At 37.7% G+C, this 18,706-nt stretch overlaps 1 protein-coding gene and 1 pseudogene across 7 annotated transcripts in view; one reads left to right on the forward strand and one right to left on the reverse strand.

Moving 5' to 3' along the window:
- Positions 1–18,706, forward strand: part of CDK5RAP1 (CDK5 regulatory subunit associated protein 1) — a 42,473-nt gene that overhangs the window by 15,144 nt on the left and 8,623 nt on the right. For all 7 annotated transcript variants that reach the window (XM_049869108.1, XM_049869107.1, XM_049869113.1 and 4 more), the window contains 5 exons: positions 2,732–2,962; positions 5,353–5,450; positions 6,140–6,195; positions 10,024–10,154; positions 12,420–12,569. In XM_049869108.1, the coding sequence (XP_049725065.1) occupies positions 2,732–2,962; positions 5,353–5,450; positions 6,140–6,195; positions 10,024–10,154; positions 12,420–12,569 (666 nt within the window). The remainder of the gene's footprint in view (positions 1–2,731; positions 2,963–5,352; positions 5,451–6,139; positions 6,196–10,023; positions 10,155–12,419; positions 12,570–18,706) is intronic.
- On the reverse strand, positions 14,017–14,372 carry LOC126067797 (ARL14 effector protein-like; annotated as a pseudogene).

Here is an 18,706-nt window from a genome sequence, read left to right on the forward strand (position 1 = left end):
AAGTACTGTTAAAAAATTTTTTTAATTAAAATTTCGAGACTACAGTTGCACAAAGAATAAAATACTGTGCTTTTAACAGGATGTTGTTTATTCAACAATGATTATTTGATTGGAAGTCATCTAAGTAAGCAGCCTTTTTCTTCCAGCCTCTCTTTTTAATGAAAAAAAATTTAAATACACAGAAAAGAGAGAGGATAATATAACATCCCCCGAAGCTAACAGTCACCTAAATTCATTACATTTTATTTATTTGCTTCATCTATTTTTGTTGTTGTTGTTGTTGATAAAGTATTTCAAAGGTCAATGGTATTTTACCCTTAAGTAATTAAGCATTTCTAAAATAATATTTTCAGTACCATTAGTTCTCCTAACAAGATTAACAAAAATTATTAAATATATCTCAATTCATCTATATTCAAATTTTCCCAACTGTCTCATAAATCTTATTTTGCTTGGTTGCTCTATCTTTTTATATGTGTGCAAGTTTTACTTAATTTCTTTGTTCTGCTGGTTTTTTTTTTTTTTTTTAAATAAGCTTTTTGTTTTGGAATAACTTAAAATTTATGGAAAAGCTATAAAGAGAGTAGAGAGTTTCCTCTAATGTTAACTTTTCACTTAACTTTGCCGTATTTGTTAAAACTGAGAGATTATCATTGGTACATTACTATTATCTAAACTTTAGGTTTGATTTAACTAATTTTTCCACTTCTTAAAAATAATCAAAACTCAAAGAAATTGAAACGTAAGGTTTATTCTGAGCAGTGATTCTATATGCATATAGGGAGACCATTCTGATTCCCAAAAAAAAAGCAAATGGCTAGAAGTAGGCTAGTTATAATGATGCTTATGAAGAGGAGGGAGAAAAATAGAAGATAAGCCATTGGCTAATCTTAACATGATTGATTGAACCCTCCCCTCCCCTTTTTACAGAAATCAACTGATACCAGGTCACAAAGTGGTCTCTGGCTCTCTACCCACCTGTAGCCATGATAAAAAATCCAAAAAACCCAAACTGGTTGCCCTCATAGCTTTTGAAATTTAAAGTAAGTAAGCTGGGTTTCAAACTGGAAAGAAAAGATTAGCAATTTTGGGTGAAAAAAAGCCACTGGCAGGATTAATTTTGAGTCAGAAATTTTTTTATGGTTAATACTTGGTTTTATGGGTAAGAAAAACCTTAAAATCAAAGTAAGATTCTTATTAGTTTTTCTCTTTGACATACTGTCTTTTTTCTGTTGTGGGATCCAATCCAGGATCCACATTGCATTTAGCATATTCTGCTTTTTAAGTTAACATTATGTCACGACTTGTAAAAATACATCATCTTTACAGAGATTAGAGTCCTGACAACTAAATGTATCACATAATCCTGAATTGAGATTTTGACTAGGAAAAAAAAGATAGATGCAAAGGACATTATTTGGACGGTTGGTAAAATTTGATTTAAGAAATGTGTATTAGTTAATAGTATAATGTTAGTATTTCTGATTTTAATAATTGTTTTGTGGTTATGTAAGAGAATATTCTTTTTAGGAAATGCATACTGAAGTATTTAGGGGTATAAAACAGTATGATGCCTACAATTCTTGAAAGACTCAGAAAAATGTGAGTGTGCGTATGTGCGTGTGTGTGTGTAGAGAGAGAACTGTGTGATGCAAATGGGGCATAATGTTAACAATTGATGAACCTGGGCAAAAGGTATATAGAAATTCTTTGTAGTATTCTGGCAATTTTTCTGTAAGTTTGAAATTATATCAAAATAAAGTTAAAAAAACAGCTTTTATAGCAGCCACTAGTTTTTTTCCTTCTGAAATTTTCTAATGCAAATTTTTGAACACACAGACAAGTAAAAGACTAGTACAGTAAATATTATCGTTAACATTTTGTCATATTTGCTTTGTCTACGTGAATACATATATTTTTTTCTAGACCATTCAAGAGGAAGTTGTAGACATCCAGCCATTTAACCCCTGGATACATCAGCATGCATCTCCTAAGAACAGGAATTTTTCCCTTTATAACTCTAATACCACCATCACACCTAGGAAAATGAACTTTGTTCTATATGACCTAAAATGCAGTCCATATGCCAGATTTCTCAACTGTCCCCAAAACATTTCTTGTTGCTGTTTTATTTTCAAGTCAAGATGCAATCAAGATCAGTGCATTTGCGTTTGGCTGTTACAGCTCTTTGGGTCTTAATCTAGAACAGCCCCTTAACTTTTTTTTTTTTTTTTGGCTGTTTGTTTTAAGTGACACATTCATGTTTTGAAGAGATCAGATGAGTATCTTCTAGAACGTCCCACATTTTAGATTGCTCTGATTTCCTTATGTTGTCATTTAATATATTCCGAATTCTGGTAAATGAAGTTAGGTGTAAAAGCTTGACTTAATTTAGGTTAAATATTTTGGCAAGAATACTTTATAGGCAATGACTATATAACATTTAACTAACAGAATGTCATAAATTAACCATTATTATTGAACGCTGAGTTTGCTGCCAGTTTTTTGCTATTTAAGGATTGTTTTGAAGATTGATTTTCACATAAGGCTTTTTTCTGAAGTTCAGTTCTTCAGACAAAATGCCCAGGCATGAAATTTTTGGTTTAAAGACGGAATATATATGTGAATGGCTCTTGGTAGATTCAGTTAACTTCTAAACTAGTGATTTGGTGTGAAGGTACCTGCCAAGTTTTAGAAGTTGCCCCAAATATTTTTGTTTTCCCTTTCTCAGGGGTTGAAAGAAGTGACACTCCTTGGTCAGAATGTTAATAGTTTTCGGGACAGTTCAGAGGTCCAGTTCAACAATGCAGTGTCCACCAACCTTAGCCGTGGCTTCACCACCAACTATAAAATGAAGCAAGGAGGCCTTCGTTTTGCTTACCTTCTGGATCAAGTCTCCAGAGTAGATCCTGAAATGAGAATCCGTTTTACCTCTCCCCACCCCAAGGACTTTCCTGATGAGGTAAGTGTTGACAGTTAAGTGTGTGAATGTGGTAGATTGATACCAGTATCTTTAAGCATGCCAAAGGCTGGACCCAGTAGGTATGCAACAGAGACCTCAAATCCTGCTCTCGGAGTCCTGTGACGTATTGCTGTATAGCCCTCCGAATCCACCAGCCCTTTGGAAAAACTTAAAGTCCACAAGGTGGACGGTGAAGATAAGATTGATATTGAATGGGAGGTTAAGATCACCTGTGGGACCATGAGGGCTACGCAGAGAGAGGTTTTATTACAAGGTGGCAACTGTGTGGTAGTGATGGTGGTGGTAATGGTGGTATGGGGAGGATAGGAAGGATGGCAATGTGAAGCCCAGACACTGGCTTTAAACCTGGGTTCAAATCTCAGCCCTTCCACTGCTTTACCAGCGTGACTTTATCAACTTGTCATCTTCATCTGTAAAATGGGATGAATAATTAGCTCCTGTTTAGGCTTGTTGTGAAATAGATATAGTATATCCATGATACTTAGCACAGTGCCTGACGTGGAGTAGGTACCCCACACAGGAAACCTTTGTTTTATAGGTTTTTTGTTTTGGTGAAATGTCTGTTTAAGTCTTTTGCCTCCACTCTTACCTTTTCTCCTCTGGATTAGTTGTCTTCTTATTGAGTTGTAAAAGTTGGTTATGTATTCTGTATACAAATCCTGTGTCAGATACATGTTTTCAAATATTTTCTCCCAGTTTTAGTATCTTGATGGTAACTTTCAAAGAACAGAAGATTTTAATTTGTTGAAGTCTTTGAAAACCTGATAAAATTGTAAAGATTTTCTGTTTTATTCCGGAAGTTTTATAGTTTCAGCTTTTACATTTTGGTCTAGAGTCCCTTTCAAATTTAATTTTTTGTATGGTGTGAGGTAGAGGTGGAGGGTCTTTTTTTTTTCATATGATTTTCAGCACCATTTGTTGAAAAGATTATCCTTTTTGAGCTAAATTTTGTTGGCATCTGTGTGTTGGCCCTATTTCTGGATTCTTCTGTCCCACTGACCTATATGTCTAACTGTACACCAGTCCTGTACTGTTGATTTCTATAGCCTCGAAAGCAGATGTGGAAGTCCCCACACTGTGTTCTTTTCCAAGAGTATTTTCCCTAGTGTAGGTCCTTTGTATTTGCATATAAATTTTAGAATCAGCTTCTCAATTTTAACAAAAAAACCTGCCGGGATTTTGTTTGGAATTGTATTGATTCTGTAGATCAGTTTGGGGAGAATGGACAACTTAACAGTACTGAGTGTTTTAATACATGAATGTGATTTATCTCTATGTTTGTTTAGATCTTTTAAAATTTCTTTCAGTAATGTTTTATAGTTTTCAATGTGGAGGTCTTGCACATCTTTTATTAAATTTATTCATAAGTATTTTTATGTTTTTTAATGCTTTTGTCAACGGGATTTTTTTAAGGAGGCAGGAGCTAGTATTTTCTCCTGACCTAAGCATTACTGAAACTTTACACTTTAATTTCCAAATATCTTATAAATAAAATTTGCTGTAATTTTTTAATTAAAAAAGTATAAATATATATATTATATATAAAATACATACACACACGTATATATACATACACACAAAGGCCTTGTAGAGTAGAAGCAAAGTGACAGGCTGTGCACCTGTTTGTTAAAAAAAAATAGTATTTTAAAGAAAAATGGGGAAAAATTATACCACAGTTAAGTAAGAATTTGAATAAAAATGTTAAATGTGGCCAGAAGAGGCATTCTGGCTTTGTTAGGTGGTTGATGCTCACTGCCATACCAGTAGCATACAAAGGGTTATTAACAAAATCGAGAACAAATTCTAGATTTGTTTCCTGACTTCTCATTTTGCTCTTATATTTGGAACCTACTGTCCTATTTGGGGTTTCTAGAAAGAAAAATAGCCAGTTTCCAAGTGGTGTGAGCTTCAGGGGAAAGGCATTATCATTCATCTTTGTGTTTCGCAGCATCTTAGTATAGTCCTGACACTTAGCAGATGCTCTTTAAGTGTTTGGCGAGTGAGCGATAAAGCACTTGTAAATTAGTTTATAAGTTAGATGAAAGAAATGCCATTTTTGTCTTCTGGCTTGCTGACCCTTGTGTCTGTGCTATCCGCAAACAGCCCTGTGTCTTGAATTTAATTTGAAGTCGGCTTGTTTTCTTCCTTCCATTCTTGTAAAGCAGAGGTGTCATCAGGTGAAATATCTGGGACAGACAGAAGGTGGCTTGAGCAGAAGTAAGGGATCTGAGTAATTCATATGTTCTGTTTAATCAGCTTCTTAATTATTTTGAAAATTAATGTTGATGAGAAATGGTGGGGGTGTCATTTGTTTCTGCAAGATTCTTTGGTGAGACTGTGATGACCCATAATGTGTTCTATTTGGTTAGGTTCTGCAGCTGATTGATGAGAGACACAACATCTGTAAACAGATCCACCTGCCGGCCCAGAGTGGAAGCAGCCGTGTGTTGGAGGCCATGCGTAGGGGGTCAGACTTGTTGGGGAGAAGGGCATATCACACCTTTCCATGTTTCCTTAATGACCAGACAGCGTCTGTATTGCTAGGAACCTAGCGCAGTGTGTGGCACATAGTAGCTGCTCAGTAAATATTTGGATATTGGGCATTAGACCCACCGACATTGAAGCTTGTTTCTGCTCACTCCATAAAAAAGCATAGACCAAAGGCTAGATCACTCATTTCATTTTTTTACCAAGTTCTTTTCCTAAGCCTTAACACCTACTATGTGGCACATCCTGAGATTTAATCCTCTGATTTTTAACATTAAACTTTTTTTTATGTCTTGAAGTATACGTATAGCTATATATGTATTTACTTATTTTGGGAATGAGAATTGCAGAGATGATGACTGAAAAGAGATTCTGACCCATAGCAAGCTGTATGGGACTGGTGCTTTGCTTTCTTTTTCATATTGGCAAACAAAGAGTTTTAGAGATCTCTTAAATGTTTAATCTGTTTTGATTCATTAATTAAATTAAAAAAAAAGGCAATTAAAAATAATTTATGTACTTGTACTAAAAATTTATAGGCTCTAGATTAGATTATGGTATAGAGTTTGGATCAAAAGAGCTGTTTTGGATACTTTGACCAGATACTTTCAGCACTCATTTAAAGAAGTTTAGTTTACCTAGGCCTTTTCTTTTTGTTGTTTATTGCAGATATTCAAGAGAAGCATATGTGGAGTTGATTCACCATATCAGGGAGTCTATTCCAGGTACATTTAAGAAACATTTGGTCAAAAGGAGGAAAATGTAGAACAGAATTTAAAATTTTTCTGGGATCCAGACTTTATGAAACTACTGCCCTGAGATAATCTTTAAACCTCAAATGGAAAATATCCTCTGAAGTCTTCTTTAAACCAAACAGTTGTTGTTGTTGTTAGATGTTGTCGAGTTGGTTCTGACTCATAATGACCCTATGTACAGTAGAACAAAACACTGCCTGGTCCTGTGCCATCCTCAGAATCATTGCTGTGTTTGAGCCCATTATTGCAGTGCTGTCAGTCCATCTTGTTGAGGGTCTTCCTCTTTTTCTCGACCCTCTACTTTACCAAGCATGAGGTCCTACTCCAGGGGCTGATCTCTCCTGATAACATGTCCAAAAAATGTGAGACCATGTATTGCCATCCTTGCTTCTAAGGAGCATCCTGGCTGTACTTCTTCCAAGACAAATTTGTGTATTCTTCTGGTAGTCCATGGTATGTTCAATATTCTTCTCCAACACCATAATTCAAAGGCAGTAATTCTTCTTCGGGCTTCCTTATTCACCGTCCAGCTTTCACATGCATATGAGGCAATTGAAAATATCAGGACTTGGGTCAGGCACACCTTAGTCCTTAAAGTGACATCTTTGTTTTTTAATGCTTTAAAGAAATCCTTTTTTCTTGACTGCTGCTTCCATGGGTGTTGATTGTGGATCCAAGTAAAATGAAATCGTTGACAACTTCTGTGTTTTCCGCGTTTATCATGATGTTGCTTATTGGTCCGGTTGTGAGGATTTTTGTTTTCTTTATGTTGAGGTGCAATCCGTACTGAAGGCTGTGGTCTTTGATCTTCATCAGTAAGTGCTTCAAGTCCTCTTCACTTCTAGCAAGCAAGGATGTGTCATCTGCATATCACAGGTTGTTAATGAGTCTTCCTCCAATCTCGATGCCCCATTCTTCTTCATATAGTCCAGTTTCTCAGATTATTTGCTCAGCATACAGGTCAGACTGAATAGCTCTGGTGAAAGGATACAACCCTGATGCACACCTTTCCTAACTTTAAACCATGCAGTATCCCGTTGTTCTGTTCTTACCACTAGCCCCTTGATCAATGTACAAACAGTTCCTCATGAGCACAAGTAAGTGTTCTGGAATTCCCATTCTTCGGAATGTTATTCATAGTTTGTTATGATCCACACAGTTGAATGCCTTTGCATAGTCAATAAAAGACAGGTAAACATCTTTCTGGTATTGTCTGCTTTCAGCCAATATCCATCTGTCATCGGCAATGATATCCCTTGTTCCATATCCTATTGTGAATCTGACTTGAATTTCTGGCAGCTCTCTTTCGATGTACTGCTGCAACCACTGTTCAATGATTTTCAGCAAAATTTTACACGTGTGTAATAGAACTGATATTGTTCGATAATTTCCACGTTCTGTTCAATCACCTTTTGTTGGAATAGGAATAACTATAGATCTCTTCCAATTGGTTGGCCAGGTAGCTGTCTTCCAAATTTCTTGGCATAGTCAAGTGGGTGCTTCCAGGGCTGCATCCATACGTTCAAACATCTCAATTGGTATTCCATCAATTCTTGGAGCCTTTGTTTTTCAGCAGTGCCTTCAGTGCAGCTTGGACTTCTTCCTTCAGTACCATCCGTTCTTCAGCATATGCTGCCTCCTGAAATGGGTGGACATTGACCAATTCTTTTTGGTACAGTGACTGTGTATTCCTTCTGTCTTCTTTTGATGCTTCCTGCATCATTTGATATTTTGTCCATAGAGCCCTTCAAAATTGCAACTTGAGGCTTGAATTTTTTCTTCAGTTCTTTCAGCTTGAGAAATGCTGAGTGCGTTCTTCCCTTTTGGTTTTATAACACCAGATCTTTGCACATGTCATAATGCTTTACTCTGTCTTCCTGAGCTGGCCTTTGAAATCTTCCATTCAGCTCTTTTACTTTATTGTTTCTTCCATTTGCCTTAGGTATTTGACACTGAAGAGCAAGTTTGAGTCTCTTCTGACATCCATTTTGGTCTTTTCTCTCTTTCCTGTTTTTTTAATCTTATTTTCTTTGTGTATGATATCCTTGATGTCATCCCATGACTTGTGTGGTCTTTAGTCAGAAGTGTTAAGTGTGTCAAATCTGTCCTTGAGATGGTCTCCAAATTCAGGTGGGAAACCAAACAATAGTTTAGCTTATTTGGTAAAGAATGTCTGACTTGAATATTGTACTCGTATAAGAACTATCTGTGTGGGATCAAATTAACAACAGCAACTCTAAAGATTAGATAGGAAATTTAGAGTTTATGTTAACAGAGGAGAAACAGTTCAGAAAAGGAGGGTGAGAATGGTTGCATAACTTGAAGAATGTAATCAATGTCACCGAATTACACACATAGAGAAACTGTTGAACTGGTAAATGTTCTGTGGTGTGTATTCCCAATAACAGCAACAAAAAGTAAGTTTAAAAAAGAAATATATTCTGTTGAATGAACTTACTACTGTATGAGTGACCACCATCTTCTTGTCAGATACAGGTACCCACCAACCCCTGTGACAGTTCTTGCAACACCATTTTATATTTCTTTTGCACCTATTCCTTTCTCTCTTTTTTTCTCCTGCTTTTCTTTACATCTTTGTGAGTTTTTTGATAGCTTGGTCCTGCTAAAAATACTCATAAGCTTATGACCTCGGAGTTCAAGAGATTCCTTTTCTATACTTGGTGTTTCTGAACATGTGGGAGTGACCTTATTCCTTCTAGTGAGCTGGCAAAGTTATGGTCTAAATTAGTTCTGATTTGGGGGCAGTTGTTATCTTTTAAAACATGTACTCTTTCTAACTAGCATTTTGGCAACTCATTATTACAAATTTTAGAGATAATTCCTTATTATCTTAAGCCTTATTTACTCCCTTTTATTTTGCATAGCTTCCAATACATGGCTGCCTCTGCTTTGGGCTGGCAGATGGATCTGTTACTTTTACCTTCCTCCTAATAAAGTTATTCTGTAATTTTGGTTTAAATTTGGTTGACAGTATCTATATTCCCCTCAAGCTTTCTGATGATTTTCACTTGTATGCGTACAAATGCTTTCATTTTGATAGGGCATAATGGTATGGAGGCTAAGTACATTGCCTTCATGTTGGGCTTCGGCTGTCTGACCACAGACAAGACACTTCATTTCACTTCTCTGGGCCTTTGTTTCCTCATCTATAACACTCCTTTCTTCAGATTGTTGGGATAATTAAATAGATAGTAAATTCTGGCACACAGTAACTATTTGGGGCCCTGGTGGCACAGCGGTTAAGAGCTTGGCTGCTAACCAAAAGGTTGGCAGTTCAAATCCATCAGCCTCCCCATGGAAACCCTATGGGGCAGTTCTACTCTGCCCTATAGGGTCACTTTAAGTCGGAATTGACCCTGTGGCAATGGGATTTTTAGTAAGTATTCAGTAACTGATAGTTAATACTTACTGCCTTAAATGAAAATTACGTGAAACAAAACTCAGAGCAATATATTTGTATGAGGCACTGCAGGGTTTTCACTGGTGAAAACAAACAGTTTGAAAATGTGGATGCTTTTGTTGTTAAATCCAGGATTTGAAATGGAAATACCTTTTCTTGTGCTAAGGGGCACTTAGACTGAGAAGCCAGGCTCTGACCCATCCTCCTTGCTCTGTAAATCCCCCTTGCTCTGTAATGACTGTTCTATTTGCGGACGTGCTGAATAGCTCCAGGGAAAGTGTTACAGTTGATGTCCCTCCCTCTGTAATCCACAAATACCAAAGGCCTCTCTTAAAGGTAAGTTTCAACTGCCTATTGTCCTTTATTATGTGTGGCAGGTGTGAGCCTCAGCAGCGATTTCATTGCTGGCTTTTGTGGTGAGACTGAGGAAGATCACCTCCAGACAGTGTCTTTACTTCGGGAAGTTCAGTACAACATGGGCTTCCTCTTTGCCTACAGCATGAGACAGGTGAGCCCTGGGTTGGGGGAAGAGCTGCTTCTCCTTTGGGACTGACATCATGTCTGACCAATGTTGGGTTCATTATAGACAACTGGACAGAAAAGAAAGTAGCAGCAGGACAGTACTTGAGGAACCACAAGGATCTTTCCGTTCACTTCTTTTTTGTTTTTCTTACCAACTGTGTCTACTCTTTGACACAATTCAGCAATTTGAGATGAAAAAAGATTACTTACACTAATATTCTTCTTTCTTAGAATATTTTAAATTAAGTTTAGGTTGCTTAGAATTTGGATGTGGAGGGAGTGAGACTAGTCTTCTTTATAAGAAACTTACTCAACATGCAGAACTTTTTGACAGATATGATTTGTTTTATAGAGGCCACTTGTCAGCCTCCCAGCCATCTTCCGAGCCATCCTCAGCTATTTCTAGTTTCCATTTTCCTTGGCCAATTGAACCTACTGTTACTCACTTTGGAGTCCTTGTAACACAGATGGCCAGGAAAATGAAGCAGAAGGAGATGAGGAGAGAGAGGGAGAGATATGCGTGTGTCCTGCAGAGAGGGGATAGTCTTGGTCTGCTGCCATGCACTTGGTGGTAAGAATGGATGTGCACGTGCCATCCTTCATTCTCCCAGTCACCTTGAGAGCAGTGTGCCTCATGTCTGGGCTGTAGGTTGGGGAGCCTGTCTGGCCATGGAGTTTAGGAAAGCTGACTGATGAAGACCGAACCCATGATCTTAGCCTCAGTGTCACTGAGCTGCTGTCAACCAAGCTGATTTATTTCTTTTAAAGCCCACTGCCTAGTGTTTTGTAGGCATGTAAGCAGGCCAATGTGTACGTTCATGTCTCTTTTACAGAATTATTTTAGGGATGAAGTTCCAGAGGAGCTGTTGGGTTCTGTTTTACTTTTTTTCTGTGGCTGTCCCAAATATACAATAGAAATTCTTTATAATGCTAAGGTTGGGAAATGGATTTTCACTGTGTGGTGGAAACATAGTCTATGGACACTGAATATAATGTTTACTTTGAGATCTAATTCCTAGGTTAGGGTTAAGGTTATAGAAACTTAATCAGGTCGCCTAGTGGATAAGAGATTGTGGCTCTACCCCATATTAGCTGTGGAACCTTCCACAAAGTCCTTGGTTTTCTCATCTGTGAAATTGGAATAGTACTGGTACCAACTTCATGGGGTTGTTTTGAGGATTAAATAAGATATTACGTATAAGGCACTTAGAATAGCATCTTGCACATAGTTCACAGTAGATGTATTTTTCTTGTTGTTTATAATGAGACAGTGAGTAAACCCTGCAAACATTTTGGAATTCTTCACTCATACTCCATTCTCCTCTGTGGATTTGGTAGTTCTCTCAAAGGCATGTTAGTTTGAATGTCCGTGCTCCTGTGTATGGACTTTCCTTTTAATCTACACTTTTGTCTAGGTCAGTGGTTCTCCAGCTGTAGTGAACATGAGATCATGTACATAACAACATACAAATACATACTCACTGTGGTTTGGGTGATTTAAGGAATTTACAAGAATAAATTTCCTTTTTCTTTTTGGACTAGGTAGTATATGTTCATGATATAAAATTCAGAAGGTCAAAATGTATAAATGAGATGTAATTCTCTTCATGTTTCCTACTTTCTCACTTCCTTTCTTAAAGGCAAATGCTCTTAACAATTTTTGTATAACTTTCTAAAGATATTTCATGCATTTGTAAATATATTCTTTCTACACCAGAGGTATCATTTTATAGATGTTGATCTACACCTTATTTATTTTTCTAAGTGGTATGTTTTGGAGAGCAGTTCACGTCAGTATGTTACCTCATTCTTTTTAATAGCTGCTTTGTATTCCGTTGTATAAATAAACCATAACTTGTTCTACTAGTTACCTATTGATAGACATTTAAAATGTTTTGCATTTTGCATCTTTATAGACAGTGCTGCAATGAGTAACCTAGTACGTGAGCCATTTAGCATACATACAAATGTAACCTTACGATAAATACCAAGAGTAATTTTGAGTCTGTGATTTTCATTTCATGTGGTAAATTTAGAATCTAACCCTGGTAAAAATGTGACTTCACTCTACTGTAGAGTTATCTTTTTCTCTTGGGATCCTTCCAGAGTCAGAGAGCCCTCTTGGAATGGCTTGGATCTCTGTACACGTGTCTGTAGTTTGCAGGTGGACAAACATGATCCCACTCTGTGTCTCAAGGATGGATTCTACAAGTCCTTGGTGACCTCCATTTTTTTTTTTTTGCTTTAATAGAAGACGCGGGCGTATCACAGGCTGCAGGATGATGTCCCGGGAGAGGTAAAAAAAAGGCGTTTGAAGGAACTTATCTCTGTATTCCGAGAAGAAGCAACAAAAGCCAACAAGACCTCTGTCGGCTCTTCCCAGCTGGTGCTGGTAGAGGGGGTAAGGACATATATATGTGTGTGTGTGTGTGTGTGTGTGTATACGCATACATATATATATTTTGTTTTTTTGGACATAGTATGTCTTTCCATTTATTTAGATCTTAGATTTCTTTTATCAGCCTTTTGTAGTTTTCAGCATACAAGTCCTGCGCATGTTTTGTTTGGTGTAAAAAAAAAGACAACAAAAACCAAACCCGCTGCCGTTGAGTCGATTCTGACTCCTAGTGCCCCTAAGTATTTCATTTTTTTTGAGTGATTGTAAATGATATACTTTAAAATGTCCGTGTGTTCATTACTCATATAGAAATACTATTGATTTTTGTATATTTATCTTGTATCCTGAGACCTTGCTGAGCTCACGTAATAGTTCTAGGTGTTCTCTTTTTATAGTTTCCTTGTAATTTTCTACATGGGGAGTCTCCAGGGGTGAAGGGAGATGCACCTGATTTTATTCATTTCTTATTCTTGCGGGTGGGAGACTGTCCCAGTGTGTTAAAAGTTCTGTTGGGAGAATGAGTATCCTGTGCTGTGACTTCTGTCCCTCCTAGTATACAGAGAAGTTCATATCTTTTCGTCTGCATCTTTGGGTCAATTCAGTACTAGTCAGTAGGTGTTGACCTCTGTCACCTCCCTACAGCCCAGAGCTGGTTCTCACATAGGCTTTACCGGGGTATAGGAGGAACTCATGCTTACTAGAGAGCTGCAGAGTGGAGGATCGTTTTCAGTCTTATCTGATGTATGTTTCTCTGAATTAGTATTTTAAGGACTACACTGCTTTCTACGTCTTTGATCATTTAATAATACAGCATGTAGTTGGAGCTTAATTTTCTAAAGGTAAATTATGTGCCCTTTCGATTATCTTTGGTCAGTTGTTTTAACTCCAGACAAGGCACTCAACATGTATAATGTAAGACTCTTAGAACAATGTTCTTCTATTCTTCCCTCTTTAATTTTTTTTTAAATTGCCAGATGGAATTTTAGTGTTATTCAAACAATTAAAAAATGAGGCTATAGGTATATAGTGCAAAGTCACAAGTTTTTTTTTTTTAAATCTAAGTGGCAATTCTGATTTAGAACTAGTGATGTGTAAGATCTCAGAGTAACTGGGTATTATAAATGTTATGATTCTATGTGCAGTGTAAGAAAATCTCTGTTACAGAATTCTGAAAATATTAAAATTACATTTTCTCAGATATCAGCAAAGAAGAAAGAGATTTTTTAATTTGAGGGTGGAGTAGGACTGGGGGAACTGATGGGAGGCCCTGAAATTCATCCACTGTCACATTCTTTGGTCACAAGTTAAGCAATTTGAGAAGACATTCTGTATTGTTCTAGTGCTGGGGAGAGCATGATTCTTAAGTAGGTTTTCCCAACATTTTCCCCAAGCCCTAAAATTCACACAAGAGAAAGAGATCAACTTAAATGTATAAGAAGATGAAAAAAAGTTAATCCCTACATAATAGCTCCTTGTCAGGCATATTAAATGGCAGCCTGCTGATAACCTCTCCCAATTTGGTGACCATGGCATCATGCACCCACCGTCAGTTGCAGCGGCACTCAGGCCCACACTTGGAGTTACACTTGGAGCAGGGTTGGGGCAGCCCAGGCACCTCTTCTCTAGGGAGCCACACAGATCCACGTCACTGCAAATTAGACTGCCGCTTTTCTCATACTTCCTCATAACCTTGGACTGCACAGAGCAATACTCATTCATCTTTGATGTACAACTTCGTTTTTCTGCTGTTTTTAGGATTGAAGTCTTCTTTCTACCTGTGGTCCAGGGTTTTGAAATGCCAAACATTTTAACTGCTGCTCTGTTTGTTGTACTTGCTTCTCTTCAGTTTGTCAGAGAACATTGATCTGTGTGTCCTTCTTAGTGGAATTTTTTTTCAGATCGTTCACTTGTTACTGATCACGGTCCAGGCTCATCCCCAGTCCCAGCTGGATCCTATCCCTTACCTTTTGTGCTGTTGTCATAGATTTTTATTTCTACATCACAAAATATGTTGTTATATATAAAGGTTATGTTTATTACTGTTCTATGTATATCGTTTACTGTTTCTGGTGTTCTTCATTCCTTTATGTACGTTCAGGTTTCCATCTGATATCATTTTCTTTGTGTTTGAAAAACTTCCTTTAACATTTCTTGTAACGCATGTCTTTTAGTGAAGAATCCTCTCAGCTTTTGTTTGTCTGAAAAAGTCTTTATTTCACCTTCATTTTTAAAAATTAATCTCCCAGGGTGTCAAATTCTAGGTTGATGTGTAAAGATTTCATTTCATTGTCTTCTGATTAACATAGTTCTGATGAGGTATCTGAGGTCTTTCTTATCTGTCTTTCTCCGTACATAAAATACCTTTTTTTTCTACCTGCTTTTAAGATTTTTGCTTTATCACTTAGGGATGTGATGTGTCTTGAGATGGTTTTTCTTTGTGTTTACCTCTTTGTATTTTCTCTGGGGTTTGGTGAAGCTTCTTAGTTTGTGGGTTTATGGTTTTCATCAAATTTGGAAAATTTTATCAATGACTTTTTTAGATATTTTTTCTGTACTCCCTTTCTCTCCCCTTTTTGCCTCTCCTTCTGTCACTCCAGCTATATATATGTTCATCTACTTGATATTGTTCCGTAGGTTACTGAGATTGTTCTTTTTTTTCTCTGTCTTTTATTTAGTCTCTGTACTTATTTTGCATAGTTTCTTTAGCTCTGGCTTCAAGTTTCCTGTTATTATCTTTGGCAGTGTCTAACCTGCTGTTACCATTGAATTTATTTATTTATTTTTCATATTGTGTTTTTGGTGAAGATTTAGCGGTTTAGGTTCCCATTCAACAATTCCTATGCAAGTTGCTTAGTAACATAGGTTACATTCTTCACAGTGTGTGAACATTCTCATTATTTCCATTCTGGATGTTCTGTTTCCATTAATCTGGTTTCCTTGCCCCTGTTACCACTGAGTTTTACGTTTTATTTGTTTATTTATTTTACTGTGCTTTAAGTGAAACTTTATGGTTCAAGTTAGTTTCTCATACAAAAATTTATACACACATTATTATGAGACCCTAGGAACTTCACATTTTAGATACTATGTTTTTATCTATAAGTTTCATTGGTTCTTGTGTGTCTTCCACTTCTTACTATTTTCTTTAAATAGTTGTGATAGCTGTTTTAATGTCTTGTATGCTATTTCTAGCATTGCTTTCATTTCTCAGTCTATTTCTGTTGATTTATTTTTTCCTGATTATGGATCACATTTTTCTCTTTCTTGGAATACTAGTAATTTTTTATTAGATAATGGACATCTTAATGTTCATTTTTGTGTGTCTGGATTTTGCATTGGGCTTCGTTCTATCAGGCAGTTGAGTTACTTGCTGTTCAGTAAGTTTTTAAGCTTTATTAGAAAAGCCTTTTTATGCTAGGAATATCTGCCTCACTACTCACTAATGTATGGCCCTTCTGAACTGTATGGACTTGGGGAACTGTTCAGGTGACAGCTCCTAGGTCAGTGTTTTTGCCTGACGTAGAGTTTCACTCTACAGATGCATGTGTTAGTATTTAGCAGACTCAAGGAGATTGTCTTAATTATCTAGTCCTGCTGTAACAAATACCATGAGTGGGTGGCTTTAATGAACAGAAATTAATTTTCTCACGGTTTAGGAGGCTAGAAGTCCAAGTTCAGGGCATGGTCTCTAGGGGAAGGCTTTCTCTGTCAGCTCTGGGGGAAGGTCTGTAATCTCTTTGCAGCTTCTCTTCCTTTGTTCCTTGGCGTGGCATCAGACTTTCCCTATCCGTTGGTGCTTCCTTGCTTCTCTGCCCAGTGTGTTCTTTTTTATATCTTGCAAGTGATTGGCTTAAGACACACCCTGCACTGATACGGCTTCAGTAACATAACAAAGAAACTTCCCAAATGGAATTATTTCCACAAGTATAAACCAAAAAATCAAACCCTTTGCTATCTAGTTGATTCTGACTCATAGGGACCCCATAGGACAGAGTAGAACTGTCACATAGGATTTTCAAGGCTGTAATCTTTACAGAAGCAGACTGCCACATTTTTCCCATACAGTGGCTGGTAGGTTTGAACTGCCAGCCAAAAGGTGCTTAATCCCTGTGCCACCAGGGTTCCTTTCCACAGGTATAAAACCAAAACCCAAACCAAACCTGTTGCTGTTGAGTCAATTCTAACTGACAGTGACCCTATAGGACAGAGTAGAACTGACCCACAGGGTTACAGGGGTTGTGTATTTTTGGGGGGACACGGTTCAGTCCATGACAGGGACCCTTAATGCATATATATATATTTTTTAAAAAATATTTTTTCCAATTGTGCTTTAAGTGAAAGTTTACAGCTCAAGTTAGTTCTCATACAAATATTTATACACACATTGTTATGTGACCCTAGTTGCTCTCTGTATAATGTGAGAGCACACTCCTTTTTACCCCAGACTCCCCTCCTCCATTCAACCCGCTTCTGTCTGTTTCTGCCTTCTCATCTCTCCCCCAGACAGGAGCTGCCCGTTTAGTCTCATGTATCTACTTGAACTAAGAAACACACTCTTCACAAGTATCATTTTATGTCTTATAGTCCAGTCTATGTCTGAAGAGTTGGCTTCGGGAATGGGTTAACAGAGAGTCTGGGGGCCATGTCTCCTGGGGTTCCTCCAGTCTCAGTCAGACCATTAAATCTAGTCTTTTTAATAGAATCTGAGTTCTGTACCCTACCTTTCTCCTGCTCCATCAGCAACTCTGTGTTGTGTTCCCCTGTCGGCGGTCATTGGTGGTAGCCGAGGACCATCTAGTTTTTCTGGTCTCAAGCTGATGAAGTCTTTGGTTTATGTGGCCATTTCTGTCTCCTGGGCTCGTATTTTCCTTGTGTGTTTGATGTTCTTCATTTGCCTTTGCTCCAGGTGGGTTGGGACCAATTGATGTGTCTTAGATGGCCGCTTGATAGCTTTTAAAACCCCAGACGCCACTCACCAAAGTGGGTTGCAGAACATTTGCTTAGTAAACTTTGTTATCCAATTGACCAATGCATATTTTTTGGAGCTGTTTTTTTTTCCTGCTTAGCTCTTTCCTCTCTAGAACTCTGCTCCACAATTTCTTGCTGTCTCAGACTTGGTGAACTCTGACCCTGTCTCCTCAATTCACAGAAAACTACCATGCTCTCCTTGAGATTCCTCTCCCTGTCTGGTATGTGCCTTCTGGCAGAGAGCACAGGCATTTAGACTCACCTCATTTGTTTTCCTTTTCTCAAAGAATCATGGTCTTGCACGATCTCTTGTCCAATATCTGAAAATCGTCATTTCATGTATTTTGTCCAGTTTCCTGGTTATTTAAGAATGGAGAGTAAGTTTGGTTCTTGTCACTCCATCATGAGAAGATACATGAGAAAGCCTCATATATATTCTAGAAATTAACCCCATCATAGTGGTTTTATTATCTTCTTGGCCCTGTCTTCTACCAGTTGTGATGGACACTCTGGCTTTGAGTCTGCCTGCTTAGTAGGAGCAGTTTACCTAGGCCAGATAACCCTAGGACATTCCTGAGTGATTTCTATGAGACGGAGTAAAGTGAAAATTGGTTTGCCAAGTACATCACATGTAAGCCTCTGGCTTTAGGCCTGTTGGAGGTCCATTCTTGAAGAAGGTAATTCTATAGTCAGAGACTCCTTGATTGAGTCATTCATTAACATATAGTCAGTAAAACTTTGTTGAGATCCTGCCGCGTGCCATGCACTATTCTTGTTGATGAAGCAGCAGTGAATGTTTAGTCTTCTGTGATACCTTGGAATGCTCTGTGGATAGGACAGTTGGGGTTCTGAGATAGGTAAAGCACAATTTCTGCTTTCCAAGAACTTATGGCTATGACAAATTAATAAACAGATAAGGACTGTTTCAGTATAATATGGTCAGTGCCTTAATAAAGGAGGATGCTCAGTGCTCATTCCTCCTTTCCCATTCTGCTTGCTCTGTGTCTGTAGCCAAGCGACTGCAGGTAACTCCATTCTCCTCTCACTGGCTCTCTACCTTTAAAGGTGAGTGAGAACAGTTCCCCGCCATTCAGAGGGCTTGGGCTTTTTTCTGTTATTTCTCACCTGTCGCTCTGTTCCCATTGCATGTTGTGGTCAGGGGTCTCGGGAAC

The sequence above is a fragment of the Elephas maximus genome, chromosome 25 (assembly GCF_024166365.1).
Source record: "Elephas maximus indicus isolate mEleMax1 chromosome 25, mEleMax1 primary haplotype, whole genome shotgun sequence".
NCBI lineage: Eukaryota > Metazoa > Chordata > Mammalia > Proboscidea > Elephantidae > Elephas > Elephas maximus.